Source organism: Pezoporus flaviventris, unplaced genomic scaffold (assembly GCF_033815535.1).
Source record: "Pezoporus flaviventris isolate CSIRO_AGI_PZ_B2104156 unplaced genomic scaffold, CSIRO_AGI_Pfla_v1 ptg000002l, whole genome shotgun sequence".
Taxonomy (NCBI): Eukaryota; Metazoa; Chordata; class Aves; order Psittaciformes; family Psittacidae; genus Pezoporus; species Pezoporus flaviventris.
The window spans coordinates 37,320,565-37,344,825 of NW_026892550.1; the positions used below are offsets into that span (position 1 = coordinate 37,320,565).

At 39.1% G+C, this 24,261-nt stretch overlaps 2 protein-coding genes across 13 annotated transcripts in view; one reads left to right on the plus strand and one right to left on the minus strand.

Annotated features, from left to right (window-relative positions):
* Positions 1 to 12,448, minus strand: part of CLCN3 (chloride voltage-gated channel 3) — a 60,426-nt gene extending 47,978 nt beyond the window's left edge. For 3 of the 4 annotated variants that reach the window (XM_061475267.1, XM_061475248.1, XM_061475287.1), the window contains exon 1: positions 10,875 to 11,020. The gene's annotated coding sequence lies outside the window, so the exon portion shown is untranslated. Of the gene's footprint in view, positions 1 to 10,874; positions 11,021 to 12,333 lie in introns of those variants that run through there. The other variant, XM_061475256.1, reaches the window with a different exon arrangement.
* NEK1 (NIMA related kinase 1) overlaps positions 11,674 to 24,261 on the plus strand; it is a 180,611-nt gene continuing 168,023 nt past the window's right edge. For 4 of the 9 annotated variants that reach the window (XM_061475173.1, XM_061475200.1, XM_061475192.1 and 1 more), the window contains exons 1-11: positions 11,679 to 11,799; positions 14,012 to 14,160; positions 14,243 to 14,339; positions 16,931 to 17,028; positions 18,363 to 18,446; positions 18,918 to 18,985; positions 19,088 to 19,174; positions 20,158 to 20,212; positions 21,427 to 21,627; positions 22,841 to 22,901; positions 24,033 to 24,190. In XM_061475173.1, coding sequence (XP_061331157.1) covers positions 14,044 to 14,160; positions 14,243 to 14,339; positions 16,931 to 17,028; positions 18,363 to 18,446; positions 18,918 to 18,985; positions 19,088 to 19,174; positions 20,158 to 20,212; positions 21,427 to 21,627; positions 22,841 to 22,901; positions 24,033 to 24,190 — 1,026 coding nt within the window. In that variant the 5' untranslated portion in view covers positions 11,679 to 11,799; positions 14,012 to 14,043. Of the gene's footprint in view, positions 11,800 to 12,582; positions 12,696 to 14,011; positions 14,161 to 14,242; positions 14,340 to 16,930; positions 17,029 to 18,362; positions 18,447 to 18,917; positions 18,986 to 19,087; positions 19,175 to 20,157; positions 20,213 to 21,426; positions 21,628 to 22,840; positions 22,902 to 24,032; positions 24,191 to 24,261 lie in introns of those variants that run through there. The other 5 variants (XM_061475208.1, XM_061475218.1, XM_061475228.1 and 2 more) reach the window with 3 other exon arrangements.

Sequence of the window (24,261 nt, forward strand, 5' to 3'; positions counted from 1 at the left end):
GCTATTCAGATTAAGCGAAATAACTCTCCCTTTGGATGTCTTTTAAATCACATTAGATAAATGTCACAGCAGTGGATTACAGATACAAAATCTTTCAGTAACTAAGAAAATGCTTTCAGATTGGGGCTACAGCGGAATGAAGTTTTCATCAATTAGTAACTGACAAACAAACCCAACAGACTCTCCAGAGCAGTAACAAGCATACCATGAAGAATCCCTGCATCATGTCTCCACAACATGATTTTACATGCCAATTCCTCTGGCATACACATGCCTCCACTCACACAATAGGCATGACACTACAGGCCTTCTCTTGTTTTGAAACACTTCATGTATCCTCCTGCAGAAGTATTGCTGCTGACAGACCTCTCCATCAATCAAGCAAAAGTTGTAACACAGAATGGTCTGGGTTGGGTTTGGGTCCTTAAAGATCATCTAGTTCCAACACCCCCACTTACAGGCAGGGACACCTTCCACTAGACCAGGCTGCCCATCCAACCTGGCCTTGAACACTTCCACGGATGGGGCAGCCACAGCTTCTCTGGGCAACCAGTTCCAGTGCCTCACCACAGTTAAAGAACTTCTTACTAGCATCTGATGCAAATCTCTCCTCTTTCAGTTTAAAGCCATTCCCCCTTGTCCTGTCACTACAAGCCTTTGTAAAAAGCTGCTCACCACCTCTTTTGTAGGCTTCCTTTAGGTACTGGAAGGCTACTAGAAGTCCTGTCTGTAGCGTTCTACCAAAACCATTCATTTTGAGGACCCTAACCAAGATTTTTAAGAACTGTACATTTATTCGCTGCATTCCCAGAGAGTCAAGTACCCCAACTGCTTCATATTTGACACAGTGTTACACTGTCTTACAGCAGCAGCAATGGCAGGAATGCAGGAAAATAAGACCATGAGAATGTTAACTGTTCAATAAGCTTCATGTAGGACTCAAAGTTTGCTTCTTAAGAGCATGTCAGTCACCAATTTTTATAGCACTAATAATGGGGGGATGACACAACTTACGTCAACGTACAACAAATTTCCCTGCATGCCTTTAAGAAAAGGGTTTGTTTAACAAAGTAGGACACAATATTAGGGGTGCACGACCTTCAGCTGTACGCAACATTCAAGATAATTTAAAATGTATGCTCATGCACCTTTAAGATACTGTAAGCAGGTGAGAGAGATCTGCCTCACTTGAGAGAAGGAAATGGAGTGATGTAGACACAGAGTAGACTCCTACTCAGAAACAGATTGTTGGGAACAGCAATAGTAAAGAAAAGGAAGGCTACTGCAGTTTTCTGCACAGTCTAGTACCTCAAGCATTTTTCTACTCTCAAACACCAAATATCCTGCTTATCTTTGAAGCTCTACAAATAAAAGGTCAAGCAGAAAAGCAAGTCAGATGAGGGAACCACTTCCAGTGCAGAAAAATGCCTCTGGAGAACACAGGAGTAGAACAGTAAGAAGTCTGATTTACAGGATGTTTGTTGTCAGGTGATCTGACTAATCTGTAGATCTTGGATATGCGCTCTGTTGTCCATAAAAACACTTTTCTGTATCTCAAAGGAGCGGCAGGAAACAAAGGCATCTCAAGTTTGTTATTTCCCCAGGAGGAAATTGAAAACTTAAAAGTAATCCTCCAGATTACAAACCTGATTTAAATAGTTGGAAGTAAATAATCAAACCAACCAAACAAAACTGAGAAGAATCTTGAGAAACCCAAAAGCCAGCATAATACTCAATTTTTCTGTTCATTACAACTGACCTTCCACAAAAACTAATCTAGGCCAGTGTCCTGGGTTCAGCAGTAGCAGTCATTTTTTCTCCTTCTTGGTAGCTGGTGCAGTGCAGTGTTTTGACTTTCAACTCAGGAACAGAGCTGATAACCGCGATGTTTTGGTTTGGCCAAGGACTTTGTGAGCCTCATGCTCTGCCAGGGAGGAGGGGAAGCCAGGAGGAAGCAGAGACAGGACACCTGACCCAAACTGACCAAAGAGGTATTCCATACCACAGCACGTCATGCCCAGGATGTAACTGGGAGTTAGCCAGAAGGGCTGGGAGTCTGCAGGGTTGGAGGAGGTATCTGTCGGAGCTTGGTTGGACTGGGGGGGCGAGTTATCGGTCGGCTGGTGGTGAGATGATGTATTCTCTTCCCTTGTTATTGCCTTTATCATTATTATCATTGGTGGTAGCAGTAGTGATCTGTGTTATACCTTAGTTACTAAACTGCTCTTATCTCAACCCGTGGGAGTTGCATTCTTTTCGATTCTCCTCTCCGTCCCTCCGGGAGTAGGGGGAGGGAAAGAGGGGGGGGAGTGAGTGAACAAGTTACCTGACTGGGTTTAAACCACGACAGCCAGCACCTAGCGAGATAAATGTTAAGCAGACAAAACAAAAGCAAATGAACTCAAAATTAAGACTACAGTCTTCACAAATAAGAATGTGTTCTACAGTAGAGGAAATGAAGTGATAGCAACAGAAAAGTAATATCTTGATTTTTTTTTAATTGAAGAATTTTAAACATTTTAACTGGTAACAACCTTCCAAAGTGATTTTTATAAAATAGTCAGGAATTCTATATACATCATCTTATTAAAAGAAGCATCCAACTATTATACTCTTTAAAAACAGATAAATAATGTGGCAGAAACATTCCCCACCCACACTTCAAATAAAATTTTAACATATCCCATATATGGGAATATATGTCAGAACAACTGCCCAAAAGATGGAAGCAGTCAAGAAGCTCTGAATGCTTAATTTCAAACCTCCCATATCATGTTAACCCAAAATAGTGCAATGTCATAATTTCTATTTTTTAAATAAGCCTGTCCTTCAGAAAAAAAATGTAGAGCTAGTAAAGAACAGACTTTTACAACCATTTTAAAACAAAGACCATGTTGTGGCTACTTTTTTATCCTTAGGCTCACCAGTGCCAAAATTATACTCCCATTTTCATCAGAGAAACAGCATATATAGCCTCTATTTATTTATTTTGCCTGTCAAGATAGTTAAGCAAGATGAGAACATCACTCACTTTCCAAACTTCAGGTTTGGAAAAGGGGTGAATGAACTGAATGAACTCACTTTAATTTTTAGGTCAGTAGGAAACTAATTCATAAACAGGCTCAAAAAACACACTTCAAACCAAATACAGAAGGGAGGATGAGTGAAATAGCAGCCTTCCTGAACTCTCTCAAGTCAGCTTAGAGTGTCCTTAAGCAAAATTGTTAAGGACACTCAAGAACACAAACTGTTTAAGAATTAGGGAATGCATATGCTAACCTCACAAAAAATAAATATACTGTAGCACTCAAAACTTATCCAAAACTAAACTAGTTTCAAGAACAGGACTACTCTTACTGCAGTCATTTAATGAGATGACCAACACTCTTGGTTAACTTTTAGGTTATATTTAGAAAAAACAAAGTCATAAAGGAGCACTGGCAGTTAACTGAAGCTATTTGAGTTAAAAAAAAATTATCTGAGTTTATGTAGTAGGTTCTCTTGGAGTAGAAAATAAAAAGATAGTTTCTAAAAATATACATAGGTAAAGCTTAGTCTAGTTCATGCACAGCTAATCCCAAAATAAAATTACATTTTTTGGATGAAAGAAACAAATATTATTTAAACAAGAAAGGAAGCAAAGACAAGCCCAGAAACACAGACAAAACTACATGAAAAGGTAATACTTGTAAAGCACAAAGACAATCTTAGTCTTAAAACTGTATTCATATCTACTTTCTAGATTCTACTGAATTTCACCACTCTCAGTTACAAAAGCTTAACAGGGTTTTTTACTTATACAATACATACCAATACAGAATATCACCACTTTATCTGATCTTCACAAAAGCAGAATCAATAATAAATACCCATGTTTGATAGCACTTTTAATCTTCTCAGCTTTAAAAAAAAAAAAAAAACAGAAACTGCCAGCCTAATTACAGGATGAATACTGAACTCATGCTTTTAGTCATATGATTCCAAACATTAAGGGTACTGGACTTTAGTTTGTATGAAGTACTCAAAACTACCTCATCTCTGTTCTCTAAAATGTCTTAACCATGGCTATCCACAGTTGTAGCAGTTCAAGACTTACACCACCTGGCACAAAGATATTAGCCTACCTGATGGGATTGCTTCTTTCATAATCAAATTACTAAAGTAAATACTTTTTAATTGCTTTCAACCAAAACTGACTGGATTCGCTAAAAACTCAGATTTAATCTTACTAAACTAACTTCATGTATTGATACACGATAAATGTATGATACATCATAGAAAAAACTCTGCCATCAGAGCTGAAGTGCACACAGGCACACCAATAGCTAGCTACACGAGTGGCAGGGTCTTTAAGGGGGTTTTAGGTAACAATTTTGGAAGAAAAAAAGAAAAAAGCTAAGAACATAATCCCTTAGCATGAACTTGAACTAAATATAAAAGCAAATATAACTCAAAAGCATAAGCTTTATGGGCAAATAACAATTCCCAACCAAGTCATGGTAAACAACACACGTATTTATGTGCAGTTACCTTTTATGTACTAACGCATTAGCTTAGAAACTAATATATAACTATAGCTGCAAATACTAGCTCCAGGAAAAAAAAAAGGTGGAGAGCCTCCTTAGCAAAAAAATCTATTATGCTCCTTCTGTGATCATATTCAGGTAAGAATAACACGGATATTTTTTGAGACAACTGAAAGGTAAACCCCATACTCCTGAGGGGCAGCAACTATGACTTTAGGTTCTGTTGTAGACAACGTAGCTTTTGTCTGTGGAGTCCTTGGCCATGATGCTCATTTTCTGTTTGATGAAAAGACACAGCAACAGTATGCAATCTTCTCTTTACAATTTTTAAGATTTTATTCCTTTTTAATGAGGACTTGCGCTGCAGTCATCTGAGGGTTATACAAACAATGGAGCAAAGCTTTTGCACACCACCACAACAACCAGAAATCTTTTTTCGTTTTATCTTTTCAGAGAAATGTACTGAACTGTCTTTAGCTATGCGCAGAGATTCATAAATTCAGGGTCACACCTGAACTAGGTAGCTTTCAGATAATTTCATTCAAGTTCAAGGCATTTGCATCTGAATGATCTGAAAGTACTCAAGGAATGAAAGAGAGAGTTTAATATAAAGGAAATAAGAGCATCATAGAAAGGAGGCTCTGCAAGCCAAGACAAAGAGCATATGAGAGCAGACTCCAGCAATAAGAGAAGCACATGAAAAGTATTCATTCTTGATATGCAAAACTGTAATTTGGGATTTTTGAACTGTAACCTGAAAAAGGACCACTATCCCCAGTTTAGCTCTAAGCATCTTCTCAATAACAGCAGCTATCACAGATTTTTAAGGTCCTTGCACTGAATTCCAGTTTCTTTATGAACGCACTAAAGCCCCTGAGATAAAAAAAAAAAATAAAATCCTATAGAGCTCTCCGAAACAAAGCACAGGCAAAGGACCACTGCTAATGAAATCTTGTGGGGACCTCTGGTGGTTCCTGCTTGCTTACTTACTCACCCTACTCCTGATTTTTAAACTTCAAGGAAGTGAAGGAAATCCCAGCTAATGAGGTACTCTGGTCAGAAAGTACAAACCTTTGGTCATCAAAAAGTAAAAAAAGCTGAAGGCTCTTCTTGATATGTGTAACAAACAGATAAAGTGACAAGTGTGCTATATAGAGCTATTCAAACTTGAAGGCTAGGAACTGTGACAACAGGCCTGCTCTCTGCCTGGATCCTCTTGAGCAACAGTGTTAAGGCAGCAAGGCGACAAAGGACTGAAGTGATCTGCAGTCAACACCTAGCCCTCGCTAATGGCTGACCTTCTTGGCTAGACTAGACATAAGCCACCACATCTTTGTAAATACAGCATACCCAGTGTTACTGTTTGCCATCCTGGTGATCTTCAAAGGATTAAATAAATAAATAAATATGTGGAGAGACCTGTGAACCTCTGATATTAATTAATAAGATTATTAAAAAACAGAAACAAGCCACTAAAAAAAAATATACACTTACAACAAACAAACAAAAGGCAGTGATGTACAAAGATGTACAAACACCATCAAAAGTGAAGCATTCATTATGTCAAGTGTGTGAGCAGTTCTGAATGCACAGAAGTTCCTTTCACTTGAATATTCTCCTCTCCAGCTGTAAAATCTAGTGGGCTGTTGGGCAAATTGAACTTCTAAAATGATGTGTACTTTGTCAGGGTCTACAAATGGTAGACAAGTTTCTGGCAGGAGACTCTGGAAGGAAATTATTACTGTTAAATAGAGGTATTAAGTTGAAAGCAAGAAACAAGGTAGGTATTTTGAGGCAAAAAGAATGTAGTTTTGCGGTAGATTTTCAATTTTGAAAATTACAGAACAAAGATTCAGTGATACTTTCCTAAAAGGCTTCTAGCTAACAAGAGTACACCAGAATGTCAGATAAGTTACATGGAGACAAGGCCAGTTCACTGGGTTCATAGATCAAACTTATTAGAAATAACCCATCCTCTACCTATTCAAAAAACAAAAAGGTTTTTTTAAAGTTTGTTAGAAAGGAATAAACATTGAGATTTGTATAACTATGGTAATAACATGAATACTCCCATGCACAGGTTGTTAGGTCTCCCTGAGTGTTCTCCAATCTTATAAGCTTTGTCAGCTAAGTTAAAGGAATATTCATGTACTGGCACAAAAAGAGAAGAAAACTGGTAAGTCTATAAAACTCATATTAATTTTAAATGTTTAGTCATTCTTGCAGTTTTCCATATGAGAATAAAAGTTTTCTGCGAGACAAGCAGCAAAATGTCAAATTATCTAAAAAGCCTTCAGTTTTCTTTCATAGAGAGACCCCCTTTGGAAATTTGTAGATTCACTTTTCAGATCAGAAAATGAGCATGTTTGGAAGCATATTGAGAACTGCTTTCTTCCCCCAACATGTACACAAAACAAATTATTAGCAGAAACCTCAGGGGAAAAGCTGCAGTAAATCAAGAACTGCTGAAAACACACAAAAAAAAAACAACAACCAAATCTGGAAGACAACGCTAATTTGGAGATAAAAGCGGCAGGAACTCAAACACAAACTTACCTTTCAGAGAAAAGAGTACTTGAATTTTAACTGTCAGGATGTCAAAATACTAGGTCAACTCAGTAGCTCTATCTGTAATTTAATTTTTACTATTTCAATTATTCTTCATTATTCTTCATTACTGTACTGCAGTATGAACACACAAAATGCGCATTTGAATATTTCCTCTTTCATCAACTCTTTAGAGAAATTTATCAAAATATACCAAAAATAAGAAACAAATTAACAACAAGGTTATTTTTATCAAAGTGTCTGTGCTTTAGGACTGAACTTTTTAATTTACTATTCCTCCTTTCCCTCCTATGGAACCTGCTCCTGTAACTGGAAAGTCTAATCAAAATGCTTAACAAACAAAAAAAGCTCAATGTCTAGGAAGTTCAAGGGGATATAACTGACTAGACTCTCTGCAAATCATTAATAACAACCACTGGTACCCACTGTGAAGTTATGAAGTCTCTTTCCACTGATTTTCAGGAACACACATTCAAGATCACTTACTACACAATATAAACAAATCAGGACACTTTAGATGTAAGCAGATTTACAACTATTTTAACAGCTTTGTCTAGAATCCCAGACAAGATGTCAGGAAGCCAGGGAATTACTTTGTCAACTCTCTTCTCTCTGATACTATTTATCTCATGTTATCTCATCATTAAGTGTAACCACTATCTCAACATTGAGTTTTTCAGTTTCTATCTTTTTAAAGCAGAGAATAATTTTCAGTCTGTTCACAACCCTCTTCCAGAATTAACGTGCATTGTTTTGCCTAAACGTTATTCACTCAGATAGCTTACAAAAGCCTTCAAAATTCAAAGACAAGTTTCAAGTTTAACACCTAAGAAAATTTATGATTGTCAACTTTCTCATATTCTGAGCATCTTCAGTTACCAGAGCCTGGCACATAAGCAAGTAGGAAGTATTGTGTAGCAGAGCCTGAAGCTGCATACCTTATTCATGAGCACAGTTAAAAAGATGGCCTGACACCTGAACAGCTTTAAGGAGTCAGCCAACGCAGAACCTGCACCTTCATGTAATGACAGAAGGGAAAGACTGACAGTGGGAACCCAGTACTGAGAACCTGCTCTCAGAGGACACAGGTCTAAAGTCGAAATCTTAGTCTGGGGAAAATAAGCACAGAGGGCATATAAGCAGTTTCACATGCATGATCACTGCTACTTCTGATCACCTTCAGAGATTACTGGGTTACTGCTGCTGCCAAGGAGGTGCCAAAGCAAGAAGTTTTGGAACAGACAACCTAAAGTCTGAGAACTAGCAAATTAACATTTCAAACAACTCAAATTGGCACCATCATTTCTGGCACAAATCTCCCCAACAGCAGAGCTTCTTTTTAACATTTTTATTGTGACCTAGTTAAAAACATTCCTACGGCCAAATTATTGTAAAACTTCACCCTGAAAACTTGATCTGCACAGTAACACCTAGCCAGATGCATATGAAGTCGCTTAAATAAGGCGGGGGGAAATCTGAGTGTTCCTAGAATGCCTTCTGCAATGGCTGTGAACACAGAACAGTTGTCCCAGCTTTAGTGCTTACGTTCAAAAAATGCAACTCTGCTGTTCAAATACCAAGCTAAGACACACAGCCCCCAAAGCAAAATGTGTGAGAAAAAAAAAAAGAAAAGCCAAAGTGTATATTCAGTGAATGAGAGAATATATATTATGCAGCTAGATGTAACTGTTCATAGAATAAGCAGTGCACAGCACGTTGTCACTTGCAGGTTACTGAAACACCAGTTTGTGACAAACATTATGCACGGAAGAGAACACAACAGAAAGTCCAGTCACAACAGAAAGATGCAGGCATACTCATAAAGAGGCTCACAGCAATGTAGTGATGAAAAGCAAAGACCAATAGCTTCAAGTGTCTTTCGCAGCTGAGGATTTGGACAGGCTTATTCTTATTACAAGTCAATATTAAGCAAGAGAGAGAAGAGATTTATCCCAAGATTATTTTAACTTGCAAGTATGGAAGGGATACAGAGAGAGAACAGTGGTACTGTAAACCACTCACAGAGAGGATGATGTAAAGATTTGGGCAAAGACAGCCTCAGGAATCATAGAACAAGGAAAATATATTTGTAGAAATACTGCAATACACATTATGCATGACATCTACTATTGTCAGGCAAAGAATTTCTAAGACTGACACACCAATACTAAACAGAAGCAAAGAATGAACAAGCTCTGGTTTTCTAGACACTATACACCTTTTATTTTCCCAGGTGGTGCAGACAGATGTAAAGTAAATTTTTTTCAAGCTGTGAGCTTCAACCTACCTGCAGCTTTCCCAGAGCAAAGCTGCTTTCCATTTTGGCAACCTACAAGTACTGAGCGTCAAGTTTACATCTGCTTGCCAATCAAAGAGACATCAACTCTAAAGCAGTTAGCCAGTAAAAGACTTTATCTTTGAAGAAAAATGGTAGTGACAGTTGGCGAGTTCTCTAAGGGCTTATTTTACTTCACAAAGGTATGTCTCCTATAATGCACAAATCACTTCTTTCAATTTTATTTTGCTGCATATTGAAGTTACCTTAAATAAAGAAACAGTACTTGTAACTATCTGCTTTCAAATCTGTCATGCCAACACGTCCTTCACTCAAATAGATGTTTTTGCAAAGCAGCATCTATGTTGCCTAGGGATACAGAAGAGAAATGCCTTCACAGGTCCACCAAGAAAGGCATTTGAAAGCAAAAAGCACCAATACACCTGACACTTATTAACAAACTTCATTTCTTTCACAAACTCTCCACCATGAACCTCTGAGGTCCCATAACCTTAAATAGGAGGTACAAGTCCAAAAACCCAAATGACTACCTTATAAGGATTATTTTTCCAAAAAGATTTTTTAGTGTATATTCTAAGAGTTTAGCACCAGAAATGTTTCTAATTTGTTTTAAGCTGGTTTTAAGGCCTTGTTTTACCTAGTTTAGTACTTTAAAGTGTGACACAGCAAATTTACTAATCGACATTATTTCACATGATTTTCTACTGTCACACTTGTAGCTGTTCATTTTAGGTGAGAACTGATACATATTTGGTTTACAGTATGTTTCACGTTTCCGGATAGGGAAGGATTCTGGATAAGTAGAAAGGATAACATGAACAAACTCAATCTTCAGTTCCAATCTCGCTGACCTGCACCCTCTCATTTAATTAAGAGGCTCCAGGAGCAGCCTACCACCCCCCTCCCTTGCATAACAGCAGCCTTACTAACCAAACCTGTGAGCCAACTCGAAGCAAGCAGCAGCTTGAGCTGAATTATTACTGCTAACACTGTTTACATGAGGAGACTCTGGATCTTCGAAGCTGCAAAGCACCTCAGTTTACGTGAATGAGAGTTACCACACACGAGAACCGAAATCGGGTGACAAGAGACCACACGCTGTGTAAACTTGCGGGGAACTGCCCCTCACCCCGGCACTTCCCGTTTTGGAGGAGGAGGGCAAATTATACTGAGGGTCCACGAGGAACCGCCATTTCTGACCCTTCCCGCCTCCCGGCCGCAGGACGAGGCGGTCTCGCTTGCGAGAGAGCAACAGCCGTCCGCGGGCGGTCCGTGCAGCGGGGGCTGCCTTCTCCTTTCCTTTCCTCTCCTCCCCCCATCCCACCAGGGTCGGGCCAGAGCCACCACCTCAGCCGCGCTCGCCCTGACAGCAGCGGGCAGTGACCGAGGGGCCCACCAGCGGCCCCTCCCGTCACGCCGCGAGAAGGCGAAAGCCAAGTCAAACCTAACCTAACCGAGCCCAGCCCAGCCCGCCCCGCCCCTACCTGTCCTGCCGGCGCCGCCTGCTGCTCCCCAGGGAGGCGCTGGCTCATCCTCCCGCCGCGGCGGGGCGGAGACGCCGCGGACACCGGCTCGGCCCCCGGCCCCAACGGTCGCTCCGGCAGCCAGCCCCGCCCCTCGGCCGGGGGGGGCGGGCCCCGCCCCTCGGCCGGGGGGGGCGGGGCTTCCTGCCGCGCACGCGCTTCACCGGTATCTCTTAGCGCCTGCCAGAGTTAGGGTCACCGCCGCCACTTCCGGTTCCCTCGCGGGTCGCTCGCCCGTGCGCGCGGAGGGGCGTGGCTTGCCGGCGGTCGGTGAGGAGAGCGGCAGTTAGGCGCGGGCCCGGTGAGGTGAGGGCGGGGGGGAGTACTGCGCGTTTCGGAACAGGGAGGAGGTGGTTTCCCGCCGTACGTCGCCGCGTCATCTGGCTAAAACCAGGAAGCGTCTAAGTTTCACGGGCGCTACGTGACTGTAGGGCCACAAGAGCTCCAAGTGGTGTGTATCTGCAGCTGAAATGGCAGATCTCGGGCAGAGCACGTAACTCCTGCGTGCTATCTACATGAGGAGGGTGTGAGGCGTTTCAGTGCCTGCCGAGAGACTGAGGCCAGTAAAGAGTTTACTGGCCATACATCGACAGAACAGAGCTTCCAGTAAAATACTGTGAAAGGTTTGATGAGGTTTTTGGTTTATTTTCTTTTTTTTTAAAACGGAACATGATGGAGTATCTGCAGGTTTGTGATTTAGCCCCTCTACTCTTACTCTCGTGAGACCCCATCTGGTGGGGGATGTGGACCTGCTAGAGCAAGTCCAGAGGAGGGCCGTGAAGATGCTCAGAGGGCTGCAGCACCTCTAGTATGGAACAGGCTGAGAGCTAGGATTGTTCAATCTGGAGAAGAGAAGGCTCTGAGGAGACCTTATTTCAGCCTTTCAGTACCTAAAGTGGACCTACAAGAAAGCTGGAGAGGCTTTTTACGAGAGAGCATGTAGTGACAGGACAAGGGGGAATGGCTTTAAATTAAGAGAGGGGAGATTTAGATTAGACTTTAGAAAGAAATTCTTCACTATGAGGGTGGTGAGGCACTGGCAGAGGTTGCCCAGAGAAGCTGTGGCTGCCCCATCCCTGGCAGTGTTCACGGCCGGGCTGAATGGGGCTTTGCACAACCTGGTCTAGTGGAAAGTGTTGGGGACTGGAACTAGATGATCTTTAAGGTCCTTTCCAACCCAAACCATTCTAGTATTCTAACAAAACCGAACAGTGCTTCCTGCTGTGCACACAGGGCGACGTACGAAGACAATCAGAGTAAGAACGAAAAGGATCGTTGTGAATCACAAGCCGTTACTCGCACATGCCGTTAACCCGCACTCTGGGGAGCGGAGAAGCCACAGGGGCCCTGAGCACCCCGACCCTCCTGAATGCCTCCCCCAGGCATCCCGCCCCGATGAGGTCCCTGGGAAGACACGTACCGCTGTAGCCAGGCTGCGCGGTCTTGTGGGTCATGGCTGGCCCGGGAAAGGTTTACAGCTGTTCCCGTTTTTCCCCCTGGAACGCGAACTCACACCGCTGCTGGACGCCCGTCCCGCTTCGTGGCGCGGCGGCCGGCAGACCCCGCCCGTCCCCTGGCTCGTGGCGGCGCGTTACTAGGGTGACGTGCCGCTAACGCGGGAAGGGCGGTCAGGCTGATCCGCTGCCCCGCCTTGGGGCAGGTCTGCCAATGGGGGCTGAGCTGAGGGGCCGGCCCACCAATGAGACCTGAGGGGGCGGGTCCGCGGCGGGTGTGAGTCTCGGCTGAGCGGCCGTGGCAGCGCTGGTCGGGTGCAGTAGGGAGGTATGGCAGGAGTGGGGAGGGGGTCGTGGGGCCAAACAGGTGGCGGGTCTTCACTCTCGGTCGCCCTGGGGCAAGGTGGCTCTGGTTTGTTGCCCTGGTGGTAGTCTTGCCCAGTTGTGTAGGGGTGGCGGCCTGGCGGGGCCCGGCTGAGGCCTCTCTTGCCGCCGGGCTGGGGCTGGCTAGCGCTGTGCCGTACAGCTTTCCTTCTGCCCAGTTGCGGCTTGGCCGTGTGGTTCGGGTTTATGGCCCTGTTTTCTTCGTGTTTAGTGGTCGGGTTGTCTTGGGGTATGACTTACGCCCCGGCGCACGAGCCGCTCTTCTGCGTGTCGGTGACGGACAAAATAACTTCTGCCCAGGGCTGGAAAAGCCAACGCCCTATCAGCGCTGATGTCCTTTTTCAAGATTCGTATTTCCCATGCCACGGTTAAAAAGAGGCCATCTAACTCGCACAAAATTGTAAACCCTCTTTGAACTGTACCTTCTCGCCCACAGGCTGCTTATCGATGGTTTGTATTTGAAGAAAATAGCGTGTAGTAGGAGCCCAAAGCTATGCCTAATGCAGCTGGCTTGGCTGTAGTAAAGCATAGGTTGTGTCATAAATAAACCAGGGATAGAGAGAGAATGTAGTAAAGTCATGTGAAGTTAAAATTATGTCCTGCCTGCTAGTTTAAGCATTGCCCTAAACATAATATTGCTGTTAATACTGAGTATGTGCAACTTTACACTATCTTTCTGTACTTGGAGGCAAAAATACCTGTTTCCAGTCAGAATTAAGGTCACATGTTAAATAATGATTTTAAGCTAAAGGGGGGGTCTCTTGAATTCAGTCCATTTTTTGGCTTCATTATCATGACTAACTTCCAAAATAAAAGATCTAGTGCTTCTTAAGAAACAACGTGTAGGGATTCCACACACACACTGTTGTAGTTCTTCCAAGTAAAGGCAAATGAAAGATTGTTAACGCGGTGCAATAGCTCTGATGATGATTGTGTGCTAGCTGAATCAGAAGTTATGGCACTGACTGTGTGCCTTTTTGAAAGATAAAACACTTTTTTTTTTTTTTTTTTACTTTATAATGTGTCAAGTTGAAAGATTAAACCTGGTTGCTGGTTTTATCAGTACAGCCTTTTTTCTATGCCAGGTGAGCCAACTGTACCAAAATAAAATTAAGAATAAGAGTAGACGGTTTAGAGAAAAGCTGCAAAGCATGTAATGCAACTGAAGAGACAAATGGTTTGAATATACCATGACCTAGCAGGCTAGGTGACTTAAGTACAGCTAACCAAATATGTTCTGTGGGTTTTTTTTTTTCCTAGTACCCAAGAAAGAATGCCTTAAGAAGATAACTATGGATAAGTATATTAAAGTTCGAAAAATTGGAGAAGGATCTTTTGGGAAAGCATTTCTTGTCAAAGCTAAAGAAAATGGCCAACAGTATGTTATTAAAGAAATTAACATCTCAAAGGTGAGTGATTATTGTTAATTCCTGACCCTTTTTTTTTTTTTTTCATTTCTTTTCTGAGAAAATCATTATTTTCCTTCTGTAGATGTCAAATAAGGAGAGAGAAGAATCAAGGAGAGAAGTCGCTGTATTGGCTAACATGAAACATCCAAATATTGTCCTGTACAGGGAGTCATTTGAAGGTAAGGTTAATTAACACATTAGAATGTGAAGTAACGATAGCGACTGTTTGCGCACTACTTATTGTATTTAATGTGTTTTCTCTTTAATCAGTCTTTTTAATACTTCCATTACTTGGTTCCTTTGAATTGGTTTGTTTTTTTTTTCCACAATTCCCCTGCACAGTTTAAAGTAATTGTAGTTTTTTTAAAACTGCAACAATTAAACAGAAATTTTCATGCCTCTTCCTTACATGCATCAGTTTTGGTTGATGCTTTAATGAAAGGGTTATGATGTCTTGTTTCTCCACAGCGTAAGTCTCCTTGTGTAGATCCTAACAGCTTGAATGCTTGTGTGTGTTAAATATGAGTACAGTCTGAATTTGGGTATTGATAACCTAGCAAAAGTGATTTTATATCAAAGTCTGATATCTTAGAATGCAGTCTTCAGTAATTGTAATCATATTGCTGCTTTCAGAGCTGGAAGAATAGATGTGACTTTATTTCATCAAGCTATGAAGGATGGAGAAACATAATCCCACGTTGGTTTCACTGTTGTCATGGTTTAAACCCAGTCAGACAGTTTTTTCACTCACTTCCCCCCCTTCTTGCCCTACCCCTACTCCCGGAGGGACAGAGAGGAGAATCAAAAAGAATGCAACTCCCACAGGTTGAGATAAGAGCAGTTTAGTAACTAAGGTATAACACAAATCACTACTGCTACCACCAATGATAATAATGATAAAGGAAATAACAAGGGAAGAGAGTACAACACCTCAGCACCGACTGATACCTCCTCCAACCCTGCAGTCTCCCAGCCCTTCCGGCTGACTCCCAGTTACATCCTGGGCATGACGTGCTGTGGTATGGAATACCTCTTTGGTCAGTTTGGGTCAGGTGTCCTGTCTCTGCTTCCTCCTGACTTCCCCTCCTCCCTGGCAGAGCATGAGGCTCACAAAGTCCTTGGCCAAACCAAAACATCGCTATCAGCTCTGTTCCCAGGCCGAAAGTCAAAACACAGCACTGCACCAGCTACCAAGAAGGAGAAAAATGACTGCTACTGCTGAACCCAGGACAACTGTGAATGTCTGTGGAAATGAGCAGAACAGATAAAATATTCCAACAACCTATCATATAAGTTAAAATATTATTCAAAACCCTATTACTTGAAATACTATTCAGGAACACTGCTTTCCTTCTTTTCTGCTGACTGTCTTATGTCTTTTGGAGGCTTTTGGTTTTTGTTTGTTTGTTTGTTTTTTCTACTTATTAAATTAGAATTTGATGCCATAGTTTTATTGCACAGCCAGAGTCTTCTGCTTTATAAATTCACTCTTCTGTCTTTTCTTTAATAGAACTATGTTCTTTAAGACTGCCTTTTTCTTTTCTTTGTTGTTCTTACAAGGTAGATCCTGTAATCTGTAGTTCACAAGAGTTCATGTTGGATCTTTATTGCTAAAGCACTTTGACTTTGAACATGCTGATATGGTTTATAAATGAGAATTATTTCAGCAACAGGTCTGCAAGAAATCCAGGCTCCTGTTTTTTAAAATAATACCAGTTACAAAGCTTAACCAAGATAAAAACCACTGTAAACAAAAAAAAGAAAAATCCTGGGTTTGCTGTTTTTGAAAAAAGATTTCAGAAGCATCCTGTAGGAGTGTGTTTTAAGTGACTTAGAGTTAAAATTAATTACATCATCTATTTAGGTTTTTTAAGTGCCATTGCGAGCTCATAAGAGTTTTTTCTTTTGAGTACCAGAATTGATTGATTTATGCATTTATTTAGCTCTTCTCAAAATCATTCCTAACATGTGAGTAATGTAGTTCTTGTGGTTTTGCTAACTTGCAAATTGCTTCTGCCTAATCTTTCTTTTTCATCGGTAACTGGAAAAGATTGCATTGGAGAGCAAAGCTGTAACTTTGAATTAAATATATATATATTCATACCTCCTAGTGGAAGCTTGCATAGGACTTTTGGAAGTCTCTCCAAATTTCACTCAAAAATGACAATTGTTTCCATCTGTCACTGTCTGCTGGAAGTTTAACTGGGAAATGAGCTGTATGTCTGGTGTGAGTGTTGATGATTGCCATGTTTTTGCACTTAGTATGAGTAGTAGTACCTTGTCCAGGTAAAACTCCAAGAAAGAATTAGGCAAATAGTGGCAGATATCTAAATTGGAAGTTAAGATCTCTAGGGTGGGGAATCTATGGGATGTTTGAAAGCACAAGAAGAATGGGTTTATATTGCAGTCAGTGACATATTTAATTTCATAGTGGGCATTGGTTCAGCAAATGTCATTTTTCTTCTCTCCATAATAAAATAGTCTGATGTTGCTAGAAATGGGAAACTTCTGTTTTACAACTCAGAATAATAAAAGCATTTTTGCTTCAAGTTAGAAAAAAAAAAAGACTAATAAATGGTATTTGAAGCTGCATGTGAAAAGGTTAATTTTTGATTGCTTTTCTGTGACTGCAAAGAAGATATTAGGAGAGTTATGTTAAAGCTTGTTGTAGGGTTTTTTTGTGGTTTGCTTTTGTTTGTTTGTTTGGGTTTTTTTTTGTTTGGTGGGTTTTTGGGGAGTTTTTTTAAGTAGTTTGTGTTTTATTTTACAGAAAATGGCTGTCTCTACATAGTGATGGATTACTGTGAAGGAGGAGACCTATTTAAAAAAATAAATGCCCAGAAAGGAATCTTATTCTCTGAAGATCAGGTAACAGCAAACTGCTGCTGTAGTGTTTTGGTGAATGATAATTTTTCGTAAGTTTTCAATTGTTTTGGTTCAGTTTGGTAGATATGGTTGGTTAATCTAAAAGGAGGTTCTGAAATATGATTGTTGTTGCCGTTGGTCAAAGTAGTCTCTTAAAGGGTGGGAGGGGAATGTAGCTGAAAATTATAGGTATGTTATTTGGGCTTTTCTATGTGTAAGATGCTCCAAAAAAAGTTGGATCTCTTGCAAAGTAAACCAAATCTGAGAAATGAAAAATACTGAAGGACACCATAATTATTTTTAAAACTTTTAAAATTAATATTTTTTTAAGATATAATGGCATGAGGTTTTTGTTTTGTAATACTGATTTTCATTTATCAGAATTACAATAATATTAAATATGGCAATATGAAGTTGACATGATTCAAAAGTTTATTTTTCTATTAGGAAAAAAATTAATATTGTAAGTAGACCAGCAGATTTTCTACAATTCTGGGTATAAAATCATTTGTACTGTGGAAGAATTTAATTTGGAATAAATAAGAAGTTTTTATGTGCAGTTTTGTTTTTGGTTAAGTGAAAATAGATTATGTAGGATACCTTTTTTTTTTTTTTTTTTAGTTCCAATTTGGACTCACTTTTACAGGAATACCTTAAAGTGGAAAAGTGACAATTACATCTTGCATTTTACTGTAGTTTTGACATGTGTGTACTTCTAAGCTGAGAATGTGAAACCAGTATGCACATGGAAAAGTTCTTGCCGTTGGTCACTTCTGTATTGTGTTTTCTACAGATTTACAAAAATAAAAAGGAGAATTTTGGCTCGTTTATAATATTCTAATTACATGTTGTTTGTTGCTTTTCTCATTGAAATCTGCTTTGTACCTTTTTTCAAAAGGTGGAATACTTAAAATTATTGTATGATAAAATAAGTGTTGCTGTAAACATCAGCATGGCTTTCTAAAACTGTTGATTAGCTGACTGCAACAAGGCTTGTTGTAATGGTTGCAGCAAAAGTACAATGTTTAAGATGCAAATTCCAAGTTTCAAACATTTTAGTCAATTAAATTCATATTGCAAATTTTTGTTAGGCTTATAATATGTAATGAAACTAGTAGCCTCAGACTAAATATCTAATTTTAGTAATACGCACCTTTCATTAAAATGTTTGCATTGTAGTGACAGTACTTTTACATTTTTAATTATTCTGTGGTATAAATAAAGACAGGTTTGTGGGAAGAGGGTAAAATCTTGAGTTATAAAACTGATTTTATAAGATTTTTATGTAACTGGGGAAGTTTTCAAATAAATATGCTGATGTTGCCTTTTATGTGTAGATTCTAGATTGGTTTGTACAAATCTGCTTAGCACTAAAGCACATACATGATAGAAAAATCTTGCATCGGGACATAAAGTCACAGGTATGTGGGTAACTTTTTTTTAAATTGAATTTACTTTCAAAGTGATTACATTCGTATCTTGCTAGTATAAGTTGGCAAATTATGGAAAATAGTCTTTTAACGTAAACACTTCTAACACTGGAAACACTTTTTTTCCTCAGAATTATCTGGAGGAGGTTTATATGATATATGATATAAATATACAATATGAAAAAATGGATGTGGCTATTTGATGAAGCTGCATGAATGTTATTCATGTTTCTGTGTGGGGACAGAAGAGGTCATGTGTTAGAACAGTGTTTAGTGTGTTTAATTTTGATCAAGTAGGACTTGAGTAAGTCTGGTGGTTCACAGTAGGCAGTAACACTACTACTGCTTGTGACTTCAGAGTGATTGAATAGTAGAAAACTTTATGCTTTCCAAAACATATTGAGATCAAAAAGCTTGTAATTGTATGAATGTTTTAATTCTTCTTAAAATTTGTATATCAAGAATATATTTTTAACCAAAGATGGAACAATACAACTGGGAGATTTTGGGATCGCCAGAGTTCTTAACAGGTAACTCATTTTCAATGCAGTTTTCTCTGATTTAATTTAAATTGCTTTGATCTGTGCACATCACGTGAGTTAACTAGTTAACATTCATTCTTACTTTTTTAGTACTGCAGAGCTGGCTCGCACTTGCATAGGAACACCATACTATTTGTCTCCTGAAATATGTCAGAACAAGCCTTACAACAATAAAAGGTACTAATAAGCATTTAATGAAACGTTTTTGGTCAGGAGAAGAAAGTGAGTTCTAGAAATCAGAAGCTGTTTTATGATGATGAACAGTTGTTAGTTCATCTCTTAGCCAAGAAGGTACCAAGACTCATTACACAAGAGGGACCTTAGTAGGCATGTGCAGTGCAAAGCAGTGTGATGCAGAGATGACTTAGCTTAATGCTTTGAGTTCTAGATCTAGCCGTGTTTTTAATTATGGCTCTACTTTTGCCTAGCTATTTGTGCTGCCTTAATTTATGTAGTACGAATGTGATACTGTTATGGATGAAATCACAAACACAGTAATTGAATTCTCTAAGCGTGTGCATAGATAGGCGACTCAGCTTGCTTCAGGTAACAAAGTCATACTGATTCCTTGCTTATGTTTGCTGTCCTGGCAGTAGGCTATATCTGGTAACAGTGTCCCTTACATTTTAATGTAATTAAAATGGTCATTATCAAGTTAGCCTTACACTCTACTAAGTTGCTGCATCTATTGCTGTGAGTGACTTAGACTAATTTCAGTTGGTTTCTTAAGAGATACAAATTACAGTTCCTTGCCCCTTTTATTTCTTCATGGGATTTATTATCCAATTGCATTCTAACCAAATTCTGTAATCCTGTAATGAGTGAGGATAAAGTAAGTCAGTGTTAAACAGTAAATTGACTTTGAGAATTGCATTTGCTGAATTAGGTGGTGAGTTTTGTTTGGGTTTTTCATTTAATTCAGATGAAAAGGCCTAAGTGAAATCTGAAGCCAGAATATCCTCAGCTGGTTTTCAGTTGGCCTTATTTTTGGTGGTTGAATTCTTTTTTTGTTTGGGGGATGGAAGATGTATGTACAGAGGAGATTTTGCGTACTCAAAATGCAACCTTTTCCGTTTCAAAGATAGACTTCCCAGATGTAAGTTGCTTGGCAGTATTATACCCACAACTAATTCTTGGGATACATTCTCTTCTTGATTTAGTGATATCTGGGCCCTTGGTTGCGTTCTCTATGAAATGTGCACACTTAAACATGCGGTGAGTAGAAACTTCTTGATTTCAAACAGAATATTTTTTTCCTGATATTATGCAAATGTATGTCAGTTAATGAAAGCCTTTTGTGGTGGCTGTTTAAAATAACCTTCAGCATTTCTATCTCCTCTTCCTATACTGACCAGCATTTTCCATCTCTGTTTTGGTTTACACTGATCTGTTCAGAAATCTTAGCATTGTATATTTTGTTCACGATTGTAGGTTTTTAATGAACTGTATTAGCTGAGTAAGTTGTTTGGTATTGTAATAAGTGATACTGTGGATGGTGTTCCTTTCTTTTAAGAAAGTTGACATTTTCATTGAAAATCTGAATTTGGACTGTCAGCTTTTGTGCAGGTGGATTAATGCATTTCTGTTTAGAGCAGAACTATTTCTTAGACAATATCCCAAGCTCGGAGGGTTGGCTTTTGTTTGGTTTTCATTTCGTTTTCCTCTGTGTATGTGTTGTTTTGAAGACTGTATCTTTATCATACATTTTCCAGTTAGGAAGAAAAGGAAAAAAAATATTGTTTTTAATGTTTTGTTTCAGGTTTTTTTTGGGAAGGGTATTTTTATTAAAAGAAAAAATATTATAATGACATGAAAATCAGGAGGGATTTAATGTCTAACTTACATAATTTCTTATTGCTTGCTCTTTTCTGTGGCAGCAATGCTAACAGTGTTTCCTTTCTGTGAGTTGATGGCTGTAGGTTGTTTTTTGTGAGCTGGGTGATACGCACTGTTTTTATTGTCACTAAAAATTGAAATGGTGTGCTCTGTTTGGATTCCTTTGGGTTTTACACTGAATGAATGTTAATGCTCTACATTCTTTCATTTGAAACGTGGCTTCTAAAAAGGTCAGAAGGCATGTGATGGTTGAAAGTTTTTTGGGAGAGGAGATCAAGCAGAGAATGATACAATTATTGTATTCTTAATTACATATCATTGTCAGTCTAGATCTGAAGGGAAATATTTATTTGTTAGCAAAAAGTATATCTCAATGGCATATCTATTATGATGTATTTTGAATTGGAATACTTGGCAGCAAGTTATTTTCAACTGCTGATATAAACTGTACATAGCCTTCAAAATTTGTTTTGGCATATTGAGGCAAACATACCTTTTCGGTTTTGTTTTCCTCATCATCTTTATATACAGGCTTGCGTTTGGACAGACAGTAAGTAAAATGCAGTCACTGTTTTCTTTCTTGCATGATACAGTTTGAAGCTGGTAACATGAAGAACTTGGTACTGAAGATAATATCTGGACCTTTTCCTCCTGTTTCTACGCATTATTCCTATGACCTACGTAATTTGCTCTCACAGTTATTTAAAAGGAATCCTAGGAACAGACCATCAGTAAACTCCATATTGGAGAAAAATTTTATAGCCAAACGGGTTGAAAAATTTCTCACACCACAGGTATGGAATTAGTTTTAATTCTAGTTTTGCTAAAGGCATCATAGGACTTCTCTTTATTCTAATATTAACATACAACATAAGAAATTGGAGTAATGGTATTCCCAAGAGCTTTTATAGGGATGCTTTAGGTTGAGGAAAGAGTTTTACTATAAACTGTAAAGAAAAATCTTAAATTATTTAAGTATGTAGACAGAGAAACAGCAAGGAGGAAATGAATGCAAAAGCAGACCTCACTAAGCATAAAGGATTCTAATGGATTCTAACTCAAAACTAAAGTGATTTCACAAAATGGCCATATATAGTTGGATCAGTAAGAAATTTCACAGGTCTGCTACATGTTGCGGAAAGCATCAGCTTTGTTTTACTCTAAACCTTCCTCCTTATATTCAGTCATACCACACTTATAATGGTATTATCATTTGCTGTCCTTGTATGTTTCTCTGCAAAATCACATGTGGCATTCTAGACCTGTCACATTGCATCTCAGTCATCTTTTTATAGGTTGTTTGTTATTTTACTGCATCTTTTCAACACTTTTAATTATGTTTGAGCCTTTTTAATTTCTGCTTGAGAAATGAAACTCTTTGAGAATGATACTCTTGAGGTATTGCGTTCAGAACTGCCTACAGTATTTGAGATGATGGCCTGTTAATGTTTGGTCTTTGTCTAGACTTCAAGTAAGGCTGTTTTCCACACTTTATTATGCTGTTTCGATATGCCTGATAGCATGCCCTATCTGTTGTTCTTGGATATCTCTATAGACAACTTCCCATCTTGAAAAGGATAGAGAAACTTATAAACTGCAAACATTTTTAAAGGACTGCTTTTTGACACAAGCTAACTGAGAAATTGAACTTTGGCAACTATACAGAAATCTGAAATGTACTATGCATAAAGCTATGTTGATACATTAACTTTCTTCTAGATTCTTAGCTAGCTCATAAATGAGGTAACACACCACCCAGAAGTCAGACTAAATCAATTCTTCAATTATTTGGGTAAATGCACCAAAAATGTTTGAAAACACTGAATCCAGCTTCCTATTCATGTTTGTGATACTAAATTGAATACATAAGGTTGAGTATTCATTTAAAATTAAGATACAGTAAATGCTATTAGATGCTTACTGGGAATGGCAGATTTCTCTGAAAATGTGTTTTTCTTATCTTCAGCCATAAGTACTGCTGGCTAACAACTTCAGTTCTTTGTTTAGCTTATTGCAGAAGAATTCAATCACAAAATCTTCCAGAAGTTTGCCCAACATGCTGCACCAGGTAAGTGCCAGTGCTGAAAGCACTGGCAAGACAGTGTATGTGGTTTTGTTTTTACTTGTGGTTTTGGTGTGTTCTTATACCTGATCCTAGAAGTTTCAGGAAGAAAGAGAGAGAAGCAATTTACCTCCCTCCCTTGGGGAGCTGGGTGTATGTAGGGTACAAATGATAACTATGGTCCTGTACTGTTATAGTTGAGCTTTTTCCTCTTGCAGTATGCTATGCTTCCAGAGTTTAAGGGGACAGTGAAGACTACGAATACATAAAAAAATTTATGTCTTGCTATTGAGCATTTTTTCCACTTAGTAATGAGAAATGGGTGATGAGAAATACCATTTCCTCTAAAAAGGTGAGAGGTTTTGTTAGAGATTCCTGGATTAAGCCCTGACTTCAGACCAAAGCAGTAGAATTTCTGCTACTGGTAGGAAATTAGATAGCGGTTTGTTTTGTCAATATAGTTTTACCTTGCTTCATTTTCCTGCATTAGTTTACTCTACTTTTCCTGGATTTTTTCCACTTTTTTTTATTTTATTTCCTCATAATTACTTGAAGCTGTGGCAAGTGCTTTGGTGTCTTTCAACAATGTTCTGTGTTTCACTGCTGTCATTACATTCTGTAGTAAGAGAGCCCTGCTAACACAGAATCAAATCCACAATATTGGCATATTTTCAGGAACTCTACAGGGAAAACTTTATCCCTGAAAGCCACTGAAGCTCTTCCAGAACTCATCTTCTGCTGACATTAGTGTTGTAGTCTAGTGTTGTTAGTGGTGGGGAGCCTGTCCCTCCATTCTATTAGGAAAACTTTTCCCTGTGTCCATGACAACTGTATGATAGAGCATGGAAGCTGAAATAAACTTCAGTTCTCCAGTTTGAAGTATTGAGAGTGAAAGGCTCAGGGATTGTGTTTTGCTGTTATCAAGCATGAAAGTAAGCTGTTTTGGACAACTGGGTGTATTGCACTTTGCATCAGCTGATGTGAATGAAATGTTAGCAGTTTGCACTTTTTCCTCAGCTTTGCTGTTCCAAGACCTTGGGAAAGGGAAATATGGTACACTGGCTAGCCTGGATTGCTGTAAAAGAGAGTTGGATTTTTTGTTTGTTGTTTTATTTTGTTTTTTTTTTTTCATTTTAGCTAAAAGGCCAGCTCAAGAACAAATACTGGCTTCAGTTGCACCGGCTCAGAAGATTACCAAACCTGCTGCAAAATATGGAGTGCCTTTAGTGATGAGGAAGCCTTGTGATGTACCTAAAAAGCCTAATGATAAGAAGCCATTGGCTAAATCTAGACAGGTAAGAAGCTAAATTACTTAAACTGTTTTGCTCATACCTTATTTAAATGATATGAAAATATTATGTATTCC